This window comes from Dendrobates tinctorius, unplaced genomic scaffold (genome assembly GCF_039654945.1).
Source record: "Dendrobates tinctorius isolate UK_male_01 unplaced genomic scaffold, ASM3965494v1 ptg000230l, whole genome shotgun sequence".
Taxonomy (NCBI): domain Eukaryota; kingdom Metazoa; phylum Chordata; class Amphibia; order Anura; family Dendrobatidae; genus Dendrobates; species Dendrobates tinctorius.
Window position 1 is genome coordinate 13,716,998 of NW_027361897.1, and position 19,960 is coordinate 13,736,957.

At 41.3% G+C, this 19,960-nt stretch overlaps 1 protein-coding gene across 1 annotated transcript; it reads right to left on the minus strand.

Moving 5' to 3' along the window:
* Positions 1-866: 866 nt before the first annotated feature.
* On the minus strand, positions 867-16,987 carry HHEX (hematopoietically expressed homeobox). Its single transcript, XM_073555858.1, has 4 exons — positions 16,478-16,987; positions 9,981-10,159; positions 8,557-8,607; positions 867-1,884 (listed from the first exon to the last, which is right to left on the minus strand). Exons 1-4 carry the CDS (start codon positions 16,842-16,844, stop codon positions 1,651-1,653), a joined length of 831 nt encoding a protein of 276 aa, XP_073411959.1. The 5' UTR covers positions 16,845-16,987; the 3' UTR covers positions 867-1,650.
* Positions 16,988-19,960: the final 2,973 nt, after the last annotated feature.

Consider the following 19,960-nt stretch of genomic DNA (forward strand, 5'->3'; position numbering starts at 1 on the left):
TTTGTAGGTCACTTGATGTCATCCTGCAGTTGCTGAGTGAGATTTGAATAAGGTGACGGTCATGCCGGTCAGTGGAGAATCATTTTCGCCCTCTGCCGGTCTGTAGCTTTGTTGTCCCCAATGTCTGCTGCTTGACCTTGTTGTAATTGACTGCCATCTTAAATATTTTAAGGATAGATGCAACATGATGCTCACTGTATCCCTCTGCTAGTAAAGCCAGAATTGAGCCCTTCTTTTCCTCACTCAAGAATTTTCTTTTCAACTCCTTTGGCATGGCTAAAAGTTATTTTTTCATTCCTATTACTTTTGGGATATTACTAGCACTTGTTTTGCCATCCAGCTTGTCCTATTGCAAGAGGACTGTGAACCCCACAGCAGGGTTTTTTATACTTTCCTCCATTAAATAAGATTTGGTTCAGGTGATCACCTAATCAGAAGCACATTAAGTAGAATGAGGTGTACTCTTGTTGGAGTTGAACTGACACTGGAATGTAATGGCTGTCAGACATGTAGAGAAGCTGATTTTTATAAAACTGTGCAGTGGTCTCTAAATTTTTGCCAGAGTATATATATATATATATTTATTATATGTGTGTGTGTCGTGCATGTGTTTGTGCGTGTCTGTATCTGTTTGTGCATGTCTCTACGCATGTGTGTCTGTGTATGTGTGTCTGAGCATGTGTCTGCGTGCGTGTCTGTGCTTGTGCGTGTGTATGTGCTTCTGCGTGTGTCTGTGCTTGTGCGTGCCTCTGTGCTTGTGCGCGCGTCTGCGTGTCTGTGTGTGTTTCTGTGTACATTTCTGTGTCTCTGTGACTAATCCTAAAATAAACTTTTCCTATATCCAAAAAGAAACATTAAATCATGCATTATTGTACAATTTCACTTTTTTATTCCACAATTTCAGCCACCAAAAATTAAATATATTTTTAACGTTTTAAGAAAAAACCTATATACAAGTCATATACACAATGTGAGGTATGCAGTCTCTTACCATTTACAAAAACATACATATATACACATTACATACATTATGTACAGCAGAGAACAGCAGTAAACATCTTGGCAGCATCATGATTTTAGAACCTTGTACTAATGGATTCGATGTCTTCGGGGAGACAAAAAAATATAAAAAGAAGTTACAGATGAATGAGGGGAAGCTTAGACGAGTTGTGCGGTAATATTTCCTGGGATAAGTCGAGCTGTTTTCGTTTCTTACCTGCCTTCTACCAGTATATACCCGGCTGCATGACTGTAGGCTTCTTGAGATGAACCTATAGGACGTCTATGCTGAGCATATTTCTCTATGGCCTCATGCACACAATCACTATGTGAGCCATAGGAACTCTGCGTGCCGCCATATGGTGCTTCCATATGAAATCGGAGGAATATAGTGGTACATCGGTTCTATTATTGCAGCTCTGTACAGTGTGCACAAAGTCGAAATCTGTAGGCACTTCATGGATTTTTACTGGCTTGATGTAATACAATACAAATCTTTCATTAAAGGCACAATCTGTCAGGGAACAGCGTCCGTAACATGATAAATCAGTATTTGCACTGCAGATAAGGCACAGTCTACACTTTGGTAAGACTTGGTCCTACAGAGTCCAGCTTCTGTTAAAGTGCAAGTCCTTCCTTATGGCACAAGAATCAATGGGGACACTTGTAGAAACCTTTGTCTCCTTCAATATCCACCTCTTCGTCAGAATCATCTGAGATATCCGTGTCCATATTCTCCTGGGAATTCGGGGAAGGGGAACACTGAGACCCATCTAAAGAAGAGTCTTTATTTTTCTGCTCAAGACTTAAACAGTTTTCCTGACCCTCCTCGCAGTCGTTTTCTAGACTTTCGGTTTCATCTTTCTTGTTTCCCTGGGGGTTCTCCTAAAATAGAAAAGTCAGTTAGTATTTTAATAAACTGCAACTTCCACTACCTGAAACCATACAAGTCCTGTAACAGCAGTGTTGTGATAGTAGAAGACTCACAAGCACATGGCGCCCATATTATTACCATAATCATTCATCCGCAGACAGAAAATCAGAGTCATTTACGCATCGGAGTAGTCATAGCGAAAGGAGAGCTGACAGTCAGAAAAAGACCATTACTGCCGAGGACCCTATAGAAGTAAAAGCGACATATGGGAGCAATAAAGCTATATATGGGGAATTTGGAGTGTGACCTGTGCTAAACAGTTCCCAAAAAGGCCATTTGCCATCTAGATTAATATAAGGTTTCCCCGTTCCCTGATCCTATGATATCTAATTAATAGAGATGAGCAAATTTGGACTCTTGACACTTTTTGCAAATCAAGCATAAATGTATTCAAATAGGCAAGGAAGGGGATGAAAAATACAAGAAAAAATGTATACTCACCCAGCCCTTACGTCTCCTCTTCGGTTTGGTCAGCGTTGCAGTCCTCACTGGGCTATCTTCGATGTTTTCTGGTGCAACCATTTTGGCATCTCCTGTGCTGACTACGCCATGATGCGCCACAGATCATGTCATAACGGCACAACCTAGTGAGCGCAGTAGACGCCGGAAACTGCGGAAGACGGCCCAGTGACGACTGGCAGACGGAAGAAGATGATGGGACTGGTGCAGCACTGTGCGGCTGGACAGTTAAAGGATGAGTCAGTCTAATTTTTTTTTTACATATGTTTATTGGGATCTGGGCCTGGAGAGACGGAAAGCACAATAATGTAATAACTCATTTAGGATCGAATTTCTTCCGTGTGCAATCCGTTTTTCTACAGGAGCAGCTATTAATAATTTACAAGAACTTTTATTGTTTCCTGTGTTACAGAATTGGAATGTATCCGTAAACACGGCATCCTCTACGTTGGCTCCTTATGGCATCCAATTTTTTTTTTTAGACTTGAGATGAGGTACTTGAATTGGTGACTCATATGATTTATGGAAAACACTAGTGGATGCTGCGATTTTTTTCCACACGCACTTTTGGTGAGTGAAGAAAATTACTCGGCTGAACTGCCCCCTTGAATAACAATGGTCCAATTGCTGACCATTTTTCCATGGACAGCACTCGGACCGAAAACATGGCTGTGCGAATAATCCATTACTGGAAGCCTAGCTACAGGGAGAAAATTAACTTACAGTGGCATGAAAAAATATTCACCCCCTTGACTTTTTTGTGTTTTGCTACCTCACAACCTGGAATTTCAATTTTTTTTTAGGGTTTACATAAGTTCATGTAAAGAATTTGCCTTCAACTGTGAACATTAGGTTTTCTTTTTCTTGTGAAGCAAACGACAAACAGAACAAAATAACTGAAAACTTCAGTGTGCATAACTATTCTTAAGTCAGTACTTTGTAGAGTCTCCTTTTGCGGCAATTACAGCTATGTCGCTTTGGGTAAGTCTCTGAGCTTTCCACATCTTGTCACTGGGATTTTTGTCCATTCCACAAGGCAAAACTGCTCCAGCTCCTTCAATTTGGATGGTTCCCGCTTGTGAACAGCAATCTTCAAGTCTGACCACAGATTCTCAGTTGAATTAAGGTCTGGGCTTTGACTAGACCACTCCAAAACATTTACATGCTTCCCCTTAAATCACTTGAGTGTTGCTTTAGCAGTATGCTTTGGGTCATTGTCTTCCTGGAAGGTGAACCTCTGTCCCAGTCTCAAATCACTGACAGACTGAAACATGTTTTGCTCAAGAATATCCCTCTATTTTGCACCAAATATCATCCCCTTGACTCAGACCATGCTCCCTTTCCCTGCTGCTGAAAATCATCCTGACAGCATGTGATGCTATCACCACCATGTTTCACTGTTGTAATGGTGTTCTTGGGGTGATGAGGTTTGTTGGTTTGCCGTCAGACATAGCATTCACCTTGATGGCCAAAAAGTTCAATTTTGGTCTCCTTTGACCACAGCACCTTCTTCCATACATTTGGGGAGTCTCCCACATGTTTTTTGGCAAACTCAAAATGAGCCTTACAAATTTTGTGCCCACTCTTCCATAAAGGCCACATCTATGGAGTGTAAGGCTAATTGTGGTCATATAGACAGATACCCCAGGCTTTCCTTTGGAACTCTGCAGCTCCTTCAGGTTACCTTTGGTCTCTGTGCTACCTCTCTGATTAATGCCCTCATTGTCCGAGCTGAGAGTTTTGGTGGACGGCCTTCTTTTGGCAGGTTTGTTGTGGTGCCATGTTCTTTCTATTTGACAAGAATGGATTTGATGGTGCTCCGGGGAATCATCAGAGATTGGGATATTTTTTTTAACCAAACCCTGACTTGTTCTTCTCAACAACTTTGTCCCTGACTTGTTTGGAGATCTCCTTGGTGTTGGTTGGTTAGTGGTGCCTCTTGTTAATGGTGTTGCAGCCTCTGTGGCCTTTCGGAGAAGGTAAACTGTATATACTGATAGATATTTGACACTTAGAGCTCACACAGGTGGACGTCCTGTCACTAAGCATGTGACTTATGAAGGTAACTGCTTGCACCAGAAATATTTAGGGGCTTTATTGCAAAAATGGGCGAATACACATGTACATGTCAATTTTTAATTATCTGATCCCATTTAATTTATGCCTATATTTTTCTCACTTCACCAACTTAGACTATTTAGTGCTGATGTATCACGCACAAATCGGATTACAAAAAATTAAATTGCAAGTTGTAATGTACCAGACTAGCTAAAAGGCCAAGGGGGTGAATACTTTTGCATACCACTGTTTATCATCTCTGTAGCCACTCACTTTCAGTCATCAGAGCGATGCAAGGAGCGGTTACAGTCACTGCTCACTATACAGTAACTGCGGCTGTAATCACTCTCCAGCACATTGAAAGTTTCTCTGCAGTTCACCATGAATTAAACATATACTAAACCTTTAATTTTGCCTGATAAATGAATATGACATTATTCTCCTTTCCTTACAAACTAATTCACTGCTGTGCTATCACAAATACAATGTTTAGGTTTCTGCCTTTTGCTGCGATCATGTAAGAACTACAATGTTTTTGCTGCAGCATAACCACAAAGTGTGAACACTGCCTTAAAGTTTATTTATGGCTTTGTCTCCCTTTTTCTATGTCTGAGCTCCAAGCTGTGACGTCTTTACACTATTCAGATTCACCATGAAATGGCTGCTACATTCCCTGCTTCCCCTTTTATACAGGTTTGGATAGAACTGTCTGTTTGGCTGTGCTATACCATGTAATGTGATGGCTGCAGTCAGTGCTCAGTGGTGTTTTGCTTCTTCAGAACATCAACGGCGAAAAGTGGCCTACCCGCAGCTCCAGTGTTTCATGGAGCGGCACAGAAGTCACTTTACAATACAAGTCTATGAGAGTCTTGTTCTGGCCTCGTTCTGCCTATCATAGACTTGCATTGTTCTCTTGTGGCGTGTTAGTTATCATGGACTTTTTTACACACAGACTAATAGTCTGCGTGCAAATTATCGCCAAATACACTAGTTCGTATTTGGAAACACAGGAGAAAGAAAGAAAGAAAGAAAGAAAGAGAAAGAAAAGAAAACAAAGAGAAAAACTAAGAGAAAGAAAGGAAAAAGAAAAGGAAACAAAGTGAGAAACAAAGGAAAGAAAGAAATTGTAAATACCCTTTTTTACAATTCTTTAGGTTTTTACAAAAGGGACCTCTGTGCTAATTTTTGGGGAGCTGATATAATTCCAAGTGGAAAAAAATAAAGAAAGAAATAGTGACAAAATGGAAAGGAAGAACAAGAAAGAAAAAGAGAAAGAGAGAAAAATCAAAAAGTAAGAGAAAGAAAGTGAGAAAGAGAAAGAAAGTGAGAGAAAGTAAAAAAAAAAAGAAAGAAAAAGATATATAGGTAGATAGATAGATAGATAGATAGATAGATAGATAGATAGACAAAAAAGAGAAAAGATGGCAGCACTCCATTTGTTTCAGGTGAAAATAAGGTGGATTTTATTCTGTTGCTGTCACCGTCAGCAACAGAAAAGGAAAGCAAGAGAAAAACAAATCACAGCCACAGAGACAGAAGAAACGGGAGCAGAACTAGTAGTTAATATATCAGAAAAGGTACTTTCTGATTCTCAAATATCTGTGTTAAGTAGAGGTTTATCTTTTTGTCCTTCTACCCACATTGATTGGTTTGAATTGCAAATTGACTTAGGAATTTTTTTTTTAGATCAATTCCGATCAAATAATGGTTTCATGTACTAAAGCAATAGCTAAAGTTAGGATGAGTGGATTTGATTTGTCTAGGGTAGGATTAAAACTGAGAGTAATTTTGTCCCCCCCTCCTCTAACTCAGCGGTAGTAGATGCATTTATGAAGACCATTAGACAAGATGTAGAATTATTGAAAAATAAAACAATTATAAACAATTATAAACAACGCCCTAACATCACAAAAAAATGAATATGTGGCACTGAATGAGCTTGTCCATGATGACGACATCATTGTGAATCCTGCCGATAAGGGGGGGGATGCTGTCGTCATGATGGAAGAGGTCAAATACATTTCTGAAATTAACAGACGACTGGAGGATAGGGATGTCTATCAGAAGTTAGATGGAGACCCGAAGTTTCGGATCATGAAAGTGATAATTGTTTACAGGAAGCATTGTTTTTACAAGTTACAGCTCAAGATCTTTTTGATTATCTGTTAGTAGAAAATCTTTGGACACCAGTATTGTATATTATTCCGAACGTCCATAAATGTTTGGAAAACCCACGCGGGCGCCCAATAGTGTCCGGGGTGGGTTCAATATTTAGTCGAATAGGAATTTTTCTGGACAAAATTTTGGACCCCATTACAAGGAATGTTTAGTCATATATACAGGATACTACTGATTTTTTAGATAAATTGGAAGGGATACATCTGGATGGGGAGGTAATACTAGCCTCATTTGATGTTGCTTCCCTGTATACATCTATAGATCATGATAGAGGCGTACAAGCAATAAAGAAAAAAATGGAATTGGAAAGTCTATCAACACAGGGAAAGGAATCTATTAGAAAAATTTTAAATATAATTTTGAGGTACAATTATTTACATTTTGGGGATAGTTACTATGAATGAGCAACAGCGTGGCACCGCTATGGGGGCAAACATGGCTCTGGCGTATGCTAATTTAGTCATGAGTGCCTGGAGGAGGACCTCGTCTATGTATCCCACCACTTCCGATGTGTATTGGTGTGGTGGAGGTACATAGACAATGTCTTCCTCCTGTGGTCAGGTACCCAGGAGGAACTAGAGGCGTTCCATAATTATAGAAAGAAATAGGTGAAAAAACTAAATTCACCTTAATCTCATCAAAATCTGATAGGTAATTTTTAGATGTTCTAATCAAACAAAAAGATGGGGTACTAGCTACAACACTTTTTGTAAAAGAAACGGATAGATATAAATTATTGAGTCTGAACAAAATCAACCATATTGTCACCTGAGAAAAAATGGAGTGCTGTCTTCTTTTCTCTTTTTTATGGACTTGGGCAAGTATTGGATGAACTGCTGAGAAGGCCTGTGCACCCGCTTATGTTATTTTTGTGCTGTTCCACTTTTTTTCTAAGATAGATAGATAGATAGATAGATAGATAGATAGAAGAAAAAAGAAAGAGAAAAGAAGAGACATAAAGGAGAAAAAGAAAGAAAGAAAGAAAGAAAGAAAGAAAGAAAGAAAGAAAGAAAGGAAAGAAAAAGAGTAAGAGAGACAGAAAGAAAGAAAAATAAAGAAAGTGAGATAAAGAAAAAGATAGATAGATAGATTGATAGATAGATAGATAGATAGATAGATAGATAGATAGATAGATAGATAGATAGATTGATAGATAGATTGATAGATAGATAGATAAAAGGAAGGGACAGAGGAAAGAAAGAAAGAAAGAAAGAAAGAAAGAAAGAAAGAAACAGAAAGCAAGACAAAGAGTAAGAGAGACAGAAAGAAAAATAAAGAAAGTGAGATAAAGAAAAAGAAAGCAAGAGAAAGAAAAAGATAGATAGATAGATAGATAGATAGATAGATAGATAGATGAAAGGAAGGGACAGAGGAAAGAAAGAAAGAAAGAAAGAAAGAAAGAAAGAAAGAAAGAAAGAAAGAAAGAAAGAAAGAAAGAATAGATTTGTTATTATTAGAACCATAAGTGTAGTCACTAGGACATGCTGGGGCTTCCAGTTCCTTACCCACTAGTTTATTTTCCCAGGTCTGGCCAGGTGATTTGCTCAGTCTATATACAATTTATATTCAGGGTTGCCAGTCACAATAGTGTCTCATTGCAGCCCAGTAATTACCAGGGATAATCTGTGCGGAGCGGTAATAGGATGACTGGCAGGAGGGTTTACATAATAATTAGTGGCTGGTGTAATAGCTCTTATAGGGGCATCATAGTCTCGGCTATCTCTCTGCTCCTAATTAGGCTTTTAACATTAGGATTGCCTGAGTGCCCCCTGTATCTCCAGCAGCACAGCTATTTACCTTACTAATCAGCCTGAAGAGCTTACACATCCACACAAATGACTTGGGCACACAACTGCTACATGGCCGATGATCACATTAGAAGATAACGCAATGAAAATGACACTCTGCATAGAAACCATGTTCTGTACCTGCTTCAGACGCCTCCATTTGGCTCTTCTGTTCTGAAACCAAGTTTTGACCTGGAAAGAAAAAAAAATTCAATTTTGTTGCCCGCCACAAAATAAATAAATGTATTCATGTATGCATATATATAATTTATATTATCTATAGTTTTGATAAATAATATTTCTGAGTTATATTACATAGGTATGAATTGTATTGGTTATTGCAGCAATATTATACTCAAATTATTCTTTTAGAGTTACTTGGTTTAGTAGAAAAAGTGGAAGTGTTATGTAATAATTCAGTATTACTATTTCACAGCTGTAGTAATAGTAGATTATAGCAGTTATTTAATTATAGTAGTATACATATAACAATCTCACGGTTACTAGAATTAGCATCAGTAATAATAATAATAATTGTATTGACATAGCGCCAACTTATTCCACAGCACTTTACATAGTAGTAGTAACAGTAGTACACATATAATATAATCTCATGGTTACTAGTATTAGGACGAGTATCAGTAATAATTAGTAGTAGTGGTAATAGTAGGAAATTCTATCATTGCCTTGATTATCATAGTTCATTTGAACTAGTAGCATTATTACTAATATTTTTTATCTTATTTCAATTATTTCAGAATAATATTATTACAAAAAAAGTCATACAATATGATATTTATTTCTTTATAGAAGTAATATAGAGATTTTATAGTTAACAATATTAGTAATTGTAGAATTAAATCAGTTATTATTTATAGTTCTTATTTCAGAGTATAATAATCATAATCATTTTTTATTATTTAGTTATTAATAGTAGCAATAGCCTTAATAAAATATATCATAGTTATTATTTATAGTTATTTCATAGTGCAATACTACTACTACTACTACTACTAATAATAATAATAAAACGTACTACTACTATAATAATAACAATAATAATAGTAGTTGTAAATTATATTTTTCTATTAATATTATTATTATTAGTTAGTTATGAGTAGCAGTAGCCTTAATTCATCATAGTTATTATTTATAGTTACTTCATAGTACAATAATAATAATTATTATGTTATGAGTAGCAGTATCCTTAATAGTATATCATAATTATTATTTAGATCACAATTTTTTAACAATTCTAATGTAAAATTATAATTTTTATAACAGATCTTATAATGTCTAATTATTTCAATGTGATAATGGGGATAATAATCAAATATATATGTGTGTATATTAATAATTAGATTTATATGATGATGATAATAATTACAGATAACACATGAATTACGCATTTTTTGGATAACTATTCATAGACAACAGTGAAACCCTGAATGTTCAGCAATAGTGTATATTTATAATGTGTTTTAGTCACCATTCAATCATTTCTCCCAATCTCTGTCTTGTCTTGGTATCAGGACAATGTATAGGATGTGACCAGGGAGACTCACCTGCCTCTCACTGAGCTGCAGCATTTTGGCTAGCCTTTTCCTTTCTGGGGGAGACAAATATTTCTGTGTCTCAAACTTTTTCTCCAGCTCTATTGTCTGATCGTTTGAGAATCGCACTTGTCCCCCTTTCCTTTTGTGAAGTGGTCGCTGCATGAATGGGCTCCAGAGGAGAGGCTTCCCTGCAAAACACAGGGGGTCTGTCAGAGCTTATGGAGGTAATGTCCTGAGGCTGAAAGGTAATTATAAGATTCTAGATGGATAGATAGAAGAATAGATGGATAGATAGATAGATAATAGATAGATAGATGAGGCAAAAAAGGTAGCACATCCTTCAAAAAACCTTTGACAAATATTTTTTCCATGCCCAAGGTATGACATTTTTTCCTCTTTCCTAGATAAATAAATTAATAGATAAATCATATAAATTTTGATATAATATACACATTTACACTTTGAGAGATAAATTTATGTAAAGACAGATTTCTCTGTTGATGATCCTTTGTGATACTTGTGATTTATTGCTTAGTAATTATGGGATTCTGTGTACTCTTGCAGTGTGATGTGTCCTGGCCGCTGTGTGGGTCTCCCCTTGCCCTGATCGTCTGTGGCTGTGGCTCAGTTATTGTCTGTGTGTCCACACTTCCGTGGCTGTTTCCTCTTTGTTCTGTATCTATGTATCAGGCTCAGTCTTCCTCTTCATCTACTGAGATCTACAGTAACCAGATGTTTCTTCACATAAGAGAATGGAATCATGAGAACAGTGATGAATTAGTGACATTACATTCATGTCATCTAATGAACCACAATGTGCACTGACACCTCCATGTCATATGGTCCCCTGTCTGGTGCAGTCACTGTGCTGTCCATAGGATAACTCTGATCTGCACTGTGAGGCCACATTATTTCTATAGGATAACCCTAACCCGCCCTTTATTACCCTGGTTTAGTATTGGCATGCAGTGCTCAGTCTATAGGATAATTCCTGCTTGTGCTATATGTAACACTGTTCACTATTGTGATGCTATACTTTTTCTGTAGGATAACTTTTGCCTGCAATTTGTGCCTTTGTTTATAGCATACCCCTTACCTGCACCATGTGACTATAGTCAGGATTGTGGTTACAATGCTCTATCAATAGGATACCTCCTACCTGCACTCTGTGCCTCTGTATTGTGGTGCAATGCTCTGCAGTCTGCCCTCCATGGCACCCTGCTCTGTGGTGCAATGCTCTGCAGTCTGCCCTCCATGGCACCCTGCTCTGTTGTGCAATGCTCTGCAGTCTGCCCTCCATGGCACCCTGCTCTGTGGTGCAATGCTCTGCAGTCTGCCCTCCATGGCACCCTGCTCTGTGGTGCAATGCTCTGCAGTCTGCCCTCCATGGCACCCTGCTCTGTGGTGCAATGCTCTGCAGTCTGCCCTCCATGGCACCCTGCTCTGTGGTGCAATGCTCTGCAGTCTGCCCTCCATGGCACCCTGCTCTGTTGTGCAATGCTCTGCAGTCTGCCCTCCATGGCACCCTGCTCTGTGGTGCAATGCTCTGCAGTCTGCCCTCCATGGCACCCTGCTCTGTGGTGCAATGCTCTGCAGTCTGCCCTCCATGGCACCCTGCTCTGTGGTGCAATGCTCTGCAGTCTGCCCTCCATGGCACCCTGCTCTGTGGTGCAATGCTCTGCAGTCTGCCCTCCATGGCACCCTGCTCTGTGGTGCAATGCTCTGCAGTCTGCCCTCCATGGCACCCTGCTCTGTGGTGCAATGCTCTGCAGTCTGCCCTCCATGACACCCTGCTCTGTGGTGCAATGCTCTGCAGTCTGCCCTCCATGGCACCCTGCTCTGTGGTGCAATGCTCTGCAGTCTGCCCTCCATGGCACCCTGCTCTGTGGTGCAATGCTCTGCAGTCTGCCCTCCATGGCACCCTGCTCTGTGGTGCAATGCTCTGCAGTCTGCCCTCCATGGCACCCTGCTCTGTGGTGCAATGCTCTGCAGTCTGCCCTCCATGGCACCCTGCTCTGTGGTGCAATGCTCTGCAGTCTGCCCTCCATGGCACCCTGCTCTGTGGTGCAATGCTCTGCAGTCTGCCCTCCATGACACCCTGCTCTGTGGTGCAATGCTCTGCAGTCTGCCCTCCATGGCACCCTGCTCTGTGGTGCAATGCTCTGCAGTCTGCCCTCCATGGCACCCTGCTCTGTGGTGCAATGCTCTGCAGTCTGCCCTCCATGGCACCCTGCTCTGTGGTGCAATGCTCTGCAGTCTGCCCTCCATGGCACCCTGCTCTGTGGTGCAATGCTCTGCAGTCTGCCCTCCATGACACCCTGCTCTGTGGTGCAATGCTCTGCAGTCTGCCCTCCATGGCACCCTGCTCTGTGGTGCAATGCTCTGCAGTCTGCCCTCCATGACACCCTGCTCTGTGGTGCAATGCTCTGCAGTCTGCCCTCCATGGCACCCTGCTCTGTGGTGCAATGCTCTGCAGTCTGCCCTCCATGGCATCCTGCTCTGTGGTGCAATGCTCTGCAGTCTGCCCTCCATGGCACCCTGCTCTGTGGTGCAATGCTCTGCAGTCTGCCCTCCATGGCACCCTGCTCTGTGGTGCAATGCTCTGCAGTCTGCCCTCCATGGCACCCTGCTCTGTGGTGCAATGCTCTGCAGTCTGCCCTCCATGGCACCCTGCTCTGTGGTGCAATGCTCTGCAGTCTGCCCTCCATGGCACCCTGCTCTGTGGTGCAATGCTCTGCAGTCTGCCCTCCATGGCACCCTGCTCTGTGGTGCAATGCTCTGCAGTCTGCCCTCCATGGCACCCTGCTCTGTGGTGCAATGCTCTGCAGTCTGCCCTCCATGGCACCCTGCTCTGTGGTGCAATGCTCTGCAGTCTGCCCTCCATGGCACCCTGCTCTGTGGTGCAATGCTCTGCAGTCTGCCCTCCATGGCACCCTGCTCTGTGGTGCAATGCTCTGCTTGCGTCAGTTAGTCCTCTGCAAAAAAACAGCCCTTAGAAAAATAGGAAGCCGCTGGTTATTTTCGCCCCTGCAGAGTCTCATCCCACACAGAGGAAATGAACAATATCAGAAAAACGGATCCTGGTTATCAGAGGCCGAGTGTTTCCTGAATGTGTCTGTATTGAGGATGTCGATAAAATAATCATCAGTGCGCACAATTCCGAGGAAGAGGAGGCAGGAAAGCACTTAACAGCTCCTGGGCCAGATTTACTGCTATCCAGAGCTCAAGGCTTCCTGCATGGAGGGAGGGGCGGCCTGCGACCACCAGAGCCTTCTGCTCCAGACTCAGCCCCCGGGGACCAGCCACCGACCATCATCATCCACCTCCAGATCCGATCATCAACAGCCCCATCAATAGAGGGCCCAATGCTGCCCCTGCCCTGGCGGTGATTGCAAGCAGCCATCTGTCAGGCCTCCTGCTGGCCACGAGAAAGGAGATCCGGCCACAGGCAGAAACCAGGGCACTAGCAGGACGAATCGCGATCACATCGCACAGGCGACTTTATCCGACATGTCCCGACTTAACTATTGCATTACAAACTGGGCTCAATGCAAGAATGCAAAGGAATCATCACCGACCTGGGAAATGTCTGCACAGGGGGAGAGAGACCCCCCAATATCGCATCTGCTGCTGCTGTAGTGTGGTATAGCAGAATTCAATTCTTATCTGCGGCTAGATAGTAGATAGCTGGATAAATGATAGATAGATAGATAGATAGATAGATAAAGATAATAGATAGATCTAAAGATAGATAATAGATAGATAAATGATATATAGATTATAGATACATAGATGATAGATAGATAGATAGATAGATAGATAGATAGCAAAAAGATAGTGCCAAAAAATGGAGATAGCACATCTTTCAATAAAACTTTGAAAAATAATTATTCAGTGCCCAAGGGATGCAATTTTTCTTTTTCCTAGATAAATAATATACATCTTTAATATAAAAAGTGACACATTGAGCGATAAATTGATGTATAGACAGACCGAGGGACAAAAGAAAGATAAATAGATAACATTCTAAATAGAATTAATGACAGAAGGGTAAAAGATAAATAGCTAGAAAACATAGAAAGATAGATTACTTTAAGGATAACGAAACAGCACAAGCAAAATAATGAAGAGTGCAAGGCCTCCTAAACACGAATCCAAGTGTTACAATATATGAAAACATAATAAAGAGGCAGCACTCCAAAAATATGCAAAGAAAAAGTGAACTTTAATTATCCACATGGGCTAATACTAAAGTCCACTTTTTTCTTTGTATATTTTTGGAATGCTGCCTCTTTATTATTTATGATAGATAGATAGAGGAATAGCAAAAAAGAGAAAAACAAGAATGAAGCGTTCCAGGCCTCCCAAACAAGAATCCAATTGTTACAATATATGGGAAAAAATGAAGATAGGCAGCATGCAAAAAGGTGCAAATAAAAAGTGAATTTTAATTCGTTAAATATAATTCTTTCTTTGTATATTCCTGGAGTGCTGCCTATCTTTATTATTTTTTTCATAGATAGATAGTTAGATAAAGTAGCAAAAGTGGAGGTAGCATATCCTTCAATAAAACTTTGTAAAATATTCCATACCCAAGGTATATGAGGGTTTTTTTTAAGTAGATAGATAGATAGATAGATAGATAGATAGATAGATAGATAGATAGATAGTAAAAAGCTGCCACACGAGGATACTGGTCATTATCGGCACAAGATTGGAAGAGATCGGCATTCACATAACGATAATAAATAATAATCAATCATGATCCTTCTATAAAAATCCTCACTATGTGTAAAATTATTTTAATATCATTCCCCAGTCTATCAAATTACTTTTTCGAGACCTTATGGGCGGAAAAGGGGAAACATTCATATAAATCATGAAATAATGAGAATAATGTTCCTCAGTGGTGGACACCCTGTAATGGCCGCCTAGCTACTGGCTACCAGGGGGCACAGATCTCTGTCCTGCGCCCCCACTGAGAGGATCTGGATTCTAGAGATCGCACAGACGCTTCCTGTGAAGTGATGAAGCCTCTTGCTCCGTTTAGTCACCAATAATCTCAGACCCCAGAACAGTGTTGTCCCGACCGACCACCTGCGCCTCCCCCCCAGCAGACCCGATCATGATCGGGCCCGACTGCTCAGTAGTCGGGTGTGTGGCCAGATCGCAGGGGCGGTAATGTCAGGCTCGTTCAGGCTTTCACTCCTTCCTCTCTGACAGATGACATCAGGTTTCTGTGCTGCCTCTGATTCCAGTGAAGCTGCGGTTACTCTGACTTCAAACTAAAGGTTTCAGAGAATCAGAAATCAAATCAGCCGCAAAAAAAAAAAAAAAAAGGTTTAGATTCCTCCTGATTGCAGAAATTAAGAAGAAAAAAAACACAACAACCACCCACAGATCTAGGGGAGATGTAAAGAGGAAGAGTGGTGTCAGCAGCATCATGTCACAGTGTCCTACATGAGGCCATCAGCTCAGCACCTGTGAGATGGCAGAGGGGTCAGAGAGGAAGAGGGCCAGAGGGGCCAGAGGGGCCAGAGGGGGCCAGCCACTGTCACCCTCAGAAACCAATGCTGCTGATAGATATATGTGTGTGTGTGTGTGTGTTATATATATATGCACATATACAGATATATATGTATATATATACATAAACACACACGCATATATATATAATGTGTGTTTTTGTGTTTATGTATATATATATGTGTGTGTATGTGTGCGTATATACATATACACCTATGCACACATATATCTATACATAAACACACATATATATATACACAAACATATATACACACGTGCATTATATATATACATATATTATATATGTGTGTTTATGTATAGATATATGTGTGCATAGGTGTATATGTATATACGCACACATATATATATACATAAACACAAAAACACACATTATATATATGCGTGTGTGTTTATGTGTGTATATATATATATACACACAAATATATCTGTATATGTGCATATATATATATTTATATACAACATACATATATATAATATATACACACATATACAGATAGATATAAATACATCCATATATATATATACACACACATAAGCACACACACATTGTATATATATATACAGACACGTTTCATTTCACTTTTATCAGTGATATTACAAATATCATCTTCCAAGCTTCTTCCCTTAATGGGGTAGATTTTTTTTTCCTACTTAAATGAATGCAATAACAAAAAAATCATTTTTACAATTGGTTTTCATTAAAACTTTTGCAGCATTAATAATAATAATAATAATAATAATAATAATAATAATAAATATGTCCCACACCATTGTGCAGCAGAATACACAGGAGGCAAATAGTCGAATTTTTTCCTGTAACCCAATTGCAAAAATGATTTTTAACCCTAAATACGTAGATTTAATTAAGAAAAAAAAGAGAGCCTGTCCACAGAGGCGCAGAGCCTTGTACCTCGTCGGGCTGATAACAGAGGACAGGAGCCTCTCGTCTAGTCACTCACCCAGAGGGTCGTGCCTGATGAGGGCGTGCGTGTATTCACTCATCGGTCTGGAGAAGGTGTACAGGGGGCTTTGGAAGGTGCCGGCTCCATAGGACGCTGCCAGCGCGGCCGGGTGGGTGAAGGCCGGGTGGATCGGGGTGGGCTCGTACACGGGGGTCCTGTAGGTGGTCACCAGGCTGGTGAATGAGGAGTTGGGCGACGGCAGGGTCGGGGTGGGCAGAGCCGCGGTCCCAGGAGAGGCTGCATTCCTTCCCAGGATGTCATCGATGTAGAAAGGCGTGGGGTGCACGGCGGGCAGCGGGGTGGGCGCATACAGGGGCACTGCCATGCCGGCGGGGCCGGGGTGCTGCTGCTGCTGGTACTGCATGCTCAGGGCTCCTCTCTGGCCCCACTCCTGCACAATCCCCTCTGTGACCAGTAAATCCACAGGTGACTCTGTCCTGAGTGTCCTCCCTCTCAGCCACACGGGCTTTAAATGTCCTGGCCCCGGCCGCGAGTGTCCTGCACGGTGACAGCTCCCTCCATAGGCTTCTATGGGCAGTGGGCGGCGCTGTGGAGGCGGCTCAGCACTTCCTGCCCTGTCCCTGCCTCCTGCTCATTGGAGGAGTAAGGGAGCTACGCCCAGCACTGGCATCCCCCCGGGGTAAGTGAGGGCCATGAGGGGCCAGTCATAGACGGCTGACAACCTGGAATCAACTTTTGGGCTGCAGACAAGATGGAGAACTGCTCCCCTCCCCATCCTGGGCACACACCCAACATCCAGGGGGCACACTGTGTCTGCAAGACCTGTGTGTGTGATATTAGCACTGAGATCTGAGGTGTATGTCACTGCCATAAGGGGTATATCACTGCTATAAGGTGTATACTGCTGCTATAAGGTGTATACTGCTGCTATAAGGTGTATATCACTGCTATAAGGTGTATACTGCTGCTATAAGGTGTATATCACTGCTATAAGGTGTATATCACTGCTATAAGGTGTATACTGCTGCTATAAGGTGTATATCACTGCTATAAGGTGTATACTGCTGCTATAAGGTGTATATCACTGCTATAAGGTGTATATCACTGCTATAAGGTGTATATCGCTGCTTCAAGATGTATACTACTGCTATAAGGGCTCATACCCATTGGCGATTGAAAAAAAGGTCCGATTTCTAGACTGTAAAAAAGGATGGAGTGTTATGCGAGTGTCATGCGATTTCTATGCGATTTTTAATCTTTCCATCCATTTTCTATCCATTTTACATCCGTTTGCAATCCGTTTTTTTTTTTTTTGCAGCAACTCTTTTTCTACAGTCATTTACAGGACGATTTACATTGTTCTATACCACAGAATGGTGATGTATCCGTTTAAAACGCATGGAAAACGGATGGACCTTTTTGGTCCGTTTTTTTAATCGCACCCACTGACTTGTATTGGCAAAAATCACTGCAAATTGCAGCATGCTACGATTTTTTTCTCAGTCCAATTTTGGATGGGAAAAAAGTCGCAAGTGAGATGTCACCCATTAGGCTCATACTCACTGGCGATAAAATCGGACGATTGCACTCTGACCAATGTTAGTCAATGGGTGACATCTCACTTGCGATTTTTTTCTCAGCCAAAATCGGTCTGAGAAAAAAAATCGCAGCATGCTGCGATTTGCTGCGATTTTTCGCCAATGAAAGTCAATGGGTGCGATTAAAAAAAACAGAACAAAAACGGACCATCTGTTTTCCATGCGTTTTAAACGGATACATCACCATTCTGTGGCATGGAACACTGTAAATGGTCCTGTAAATGTTGACTAACATTGGTCAGAGTGCAATCCGATTTTATCGTCAGTGAGTATGAGCCCTTAGGTGTTTCTCGTTGCTATAAGGTGTATATCACTACTATAAGGTGTATACTACTGCTATAAGGTGTATACTACTGCTATAAGGTGTATATCACTACTATAAGGTGTATACTACTGCTATAAGGTGTATACTACTGCTATAAGGTGTATACTACTGCTATAAGGTGTATATCACTACTATAAGGTGTATACTACTGCTATAAGGTGTATATCACTACTATAAGGTGTATACTACTGCTATAAGGTGTATACTACTGCTATAAGGTGTATACTACTGCTATAAGGTGTATATCACTACTATAAGGTGTATATCACTGCTAGAAGGTGTATACTACTGCTATAAGGGGTACAGATAGGTCCATATATATTTGGACAGAGACAACATTTTTCTAATTTTGGTTCTAGACATTACCACAATGAATTTTAAACTAAACAATTCGGATGCAGTTGAAGTGGCACATGTTAAGGAGCTGAAACTCCTAAACCCTTCATCCAATTTTAATGTGGATACCCTCAAATGAAAGCTGAAAGTCTGAACTTCAACTGCATCTGAATTGTTTTGTTTAAAATTCATTGTGGTAATGTCTAGAACCAAAATTAGAAAAATGTTGTCTCTGTCCAAATATATATGGACCTAACTGTATAAGGTGTATATCACTGCTATAAGGTGTATATCACTGTTGGGGGGGGGCAATCTACAGGGTATATGAATTCCAAACATTCATTAGCCTAAATATCATGTAGGCAACTATCAATTCATCCTATAAAATCCCTCTGCTGAAAATGAATGAGGGCTAGTTATAGCAATAGGAGATGCCAATGATAGCCAAAACAATTCATACATGCAAGCTGGCATTTCTAAGGATGCAATGAAAAGTATATTACCTGTAGACAAGGATACAGCCGCCATAGGAGTGCTCCAGGCATCCCCTCACCCCGATGCGCGTTCCACCGCTAGCTTCTTCCGTGGGCATCTCCCACTCATTTATAATCCATATACATTTATTGGCTCTGTTCACGATATATACTATTATTACCATTAAGCTACAATTTATTTATTGCTATTCCTAGAGAAGCAATGAATGTAGCATTATTGTTAGCAGAGGCATATCTAGGGGGGGGCAGCCAGGCGCAACCGGCGGGGGGGGGTGCAGTCAGGCCGCCTAATGCAGGGGTCCGCAGTGTCTCCCCCGGTGGCTGCATTCTGCCACCCCCAGACTGGTAGTCGGCCGTTCTCTGTGCCGGCTGTCAAGCTGACAGCCGGCGCAGAGAAGCTGCCGCTTGCCGGCCCCCTGGGATCAATTGTACTGGCATCTATACAGACGCGAGTACAACTGAACCTCTGACTGCCAGGTCAGAGCGACGCCAGCAGTGTGATCAGGTCATGTGATCATGTTGCTGACGTCAATTGCCGGCGCCCAGAAGGGCGAACTCTGGTGGTAAGTCAGTGCTCCACTGTGGAGCTGAAGAAACCACCGAAGATTAAGGGGAAGGGGAACATAATGTGTGTGGGGGGATACTTTATGTGGGGGGATTTGGTGTGGGGATGCAGGATACTTTTATGTGTGTGGGGATTTGGCGAGGGGATCAGAGTATACTTTCATGTGGGGGGATTTGGCGTGGGGATAGGGGGATACTTTTA

Excerpts from the sequence above, each read along its gene's own strand:
- HHEX (XM_073555858.1), bottom strand. The coding sequence starts at position 16,844 with ATGCAGTACCAGCAGCAGCAGCACCCCGGCCCCGCCGGCATGGCAGTG. Across the intron at positions 10,160-16,477 it reads CATCAGGCACGACCCTCTGG|GGAAGCCTCTCCTCTGGAGC; the intron begins GTGAGTGACTAG and ends TGTGTTTTGCAG. Across the intron at positions 1,885-8,556 it reads AATGGAGGCGTCTGAAGCAG|GAGAACCCCCAGGGAAACAA; the intron begins GTACAGAACATG and ends TTTCTATTTTAG.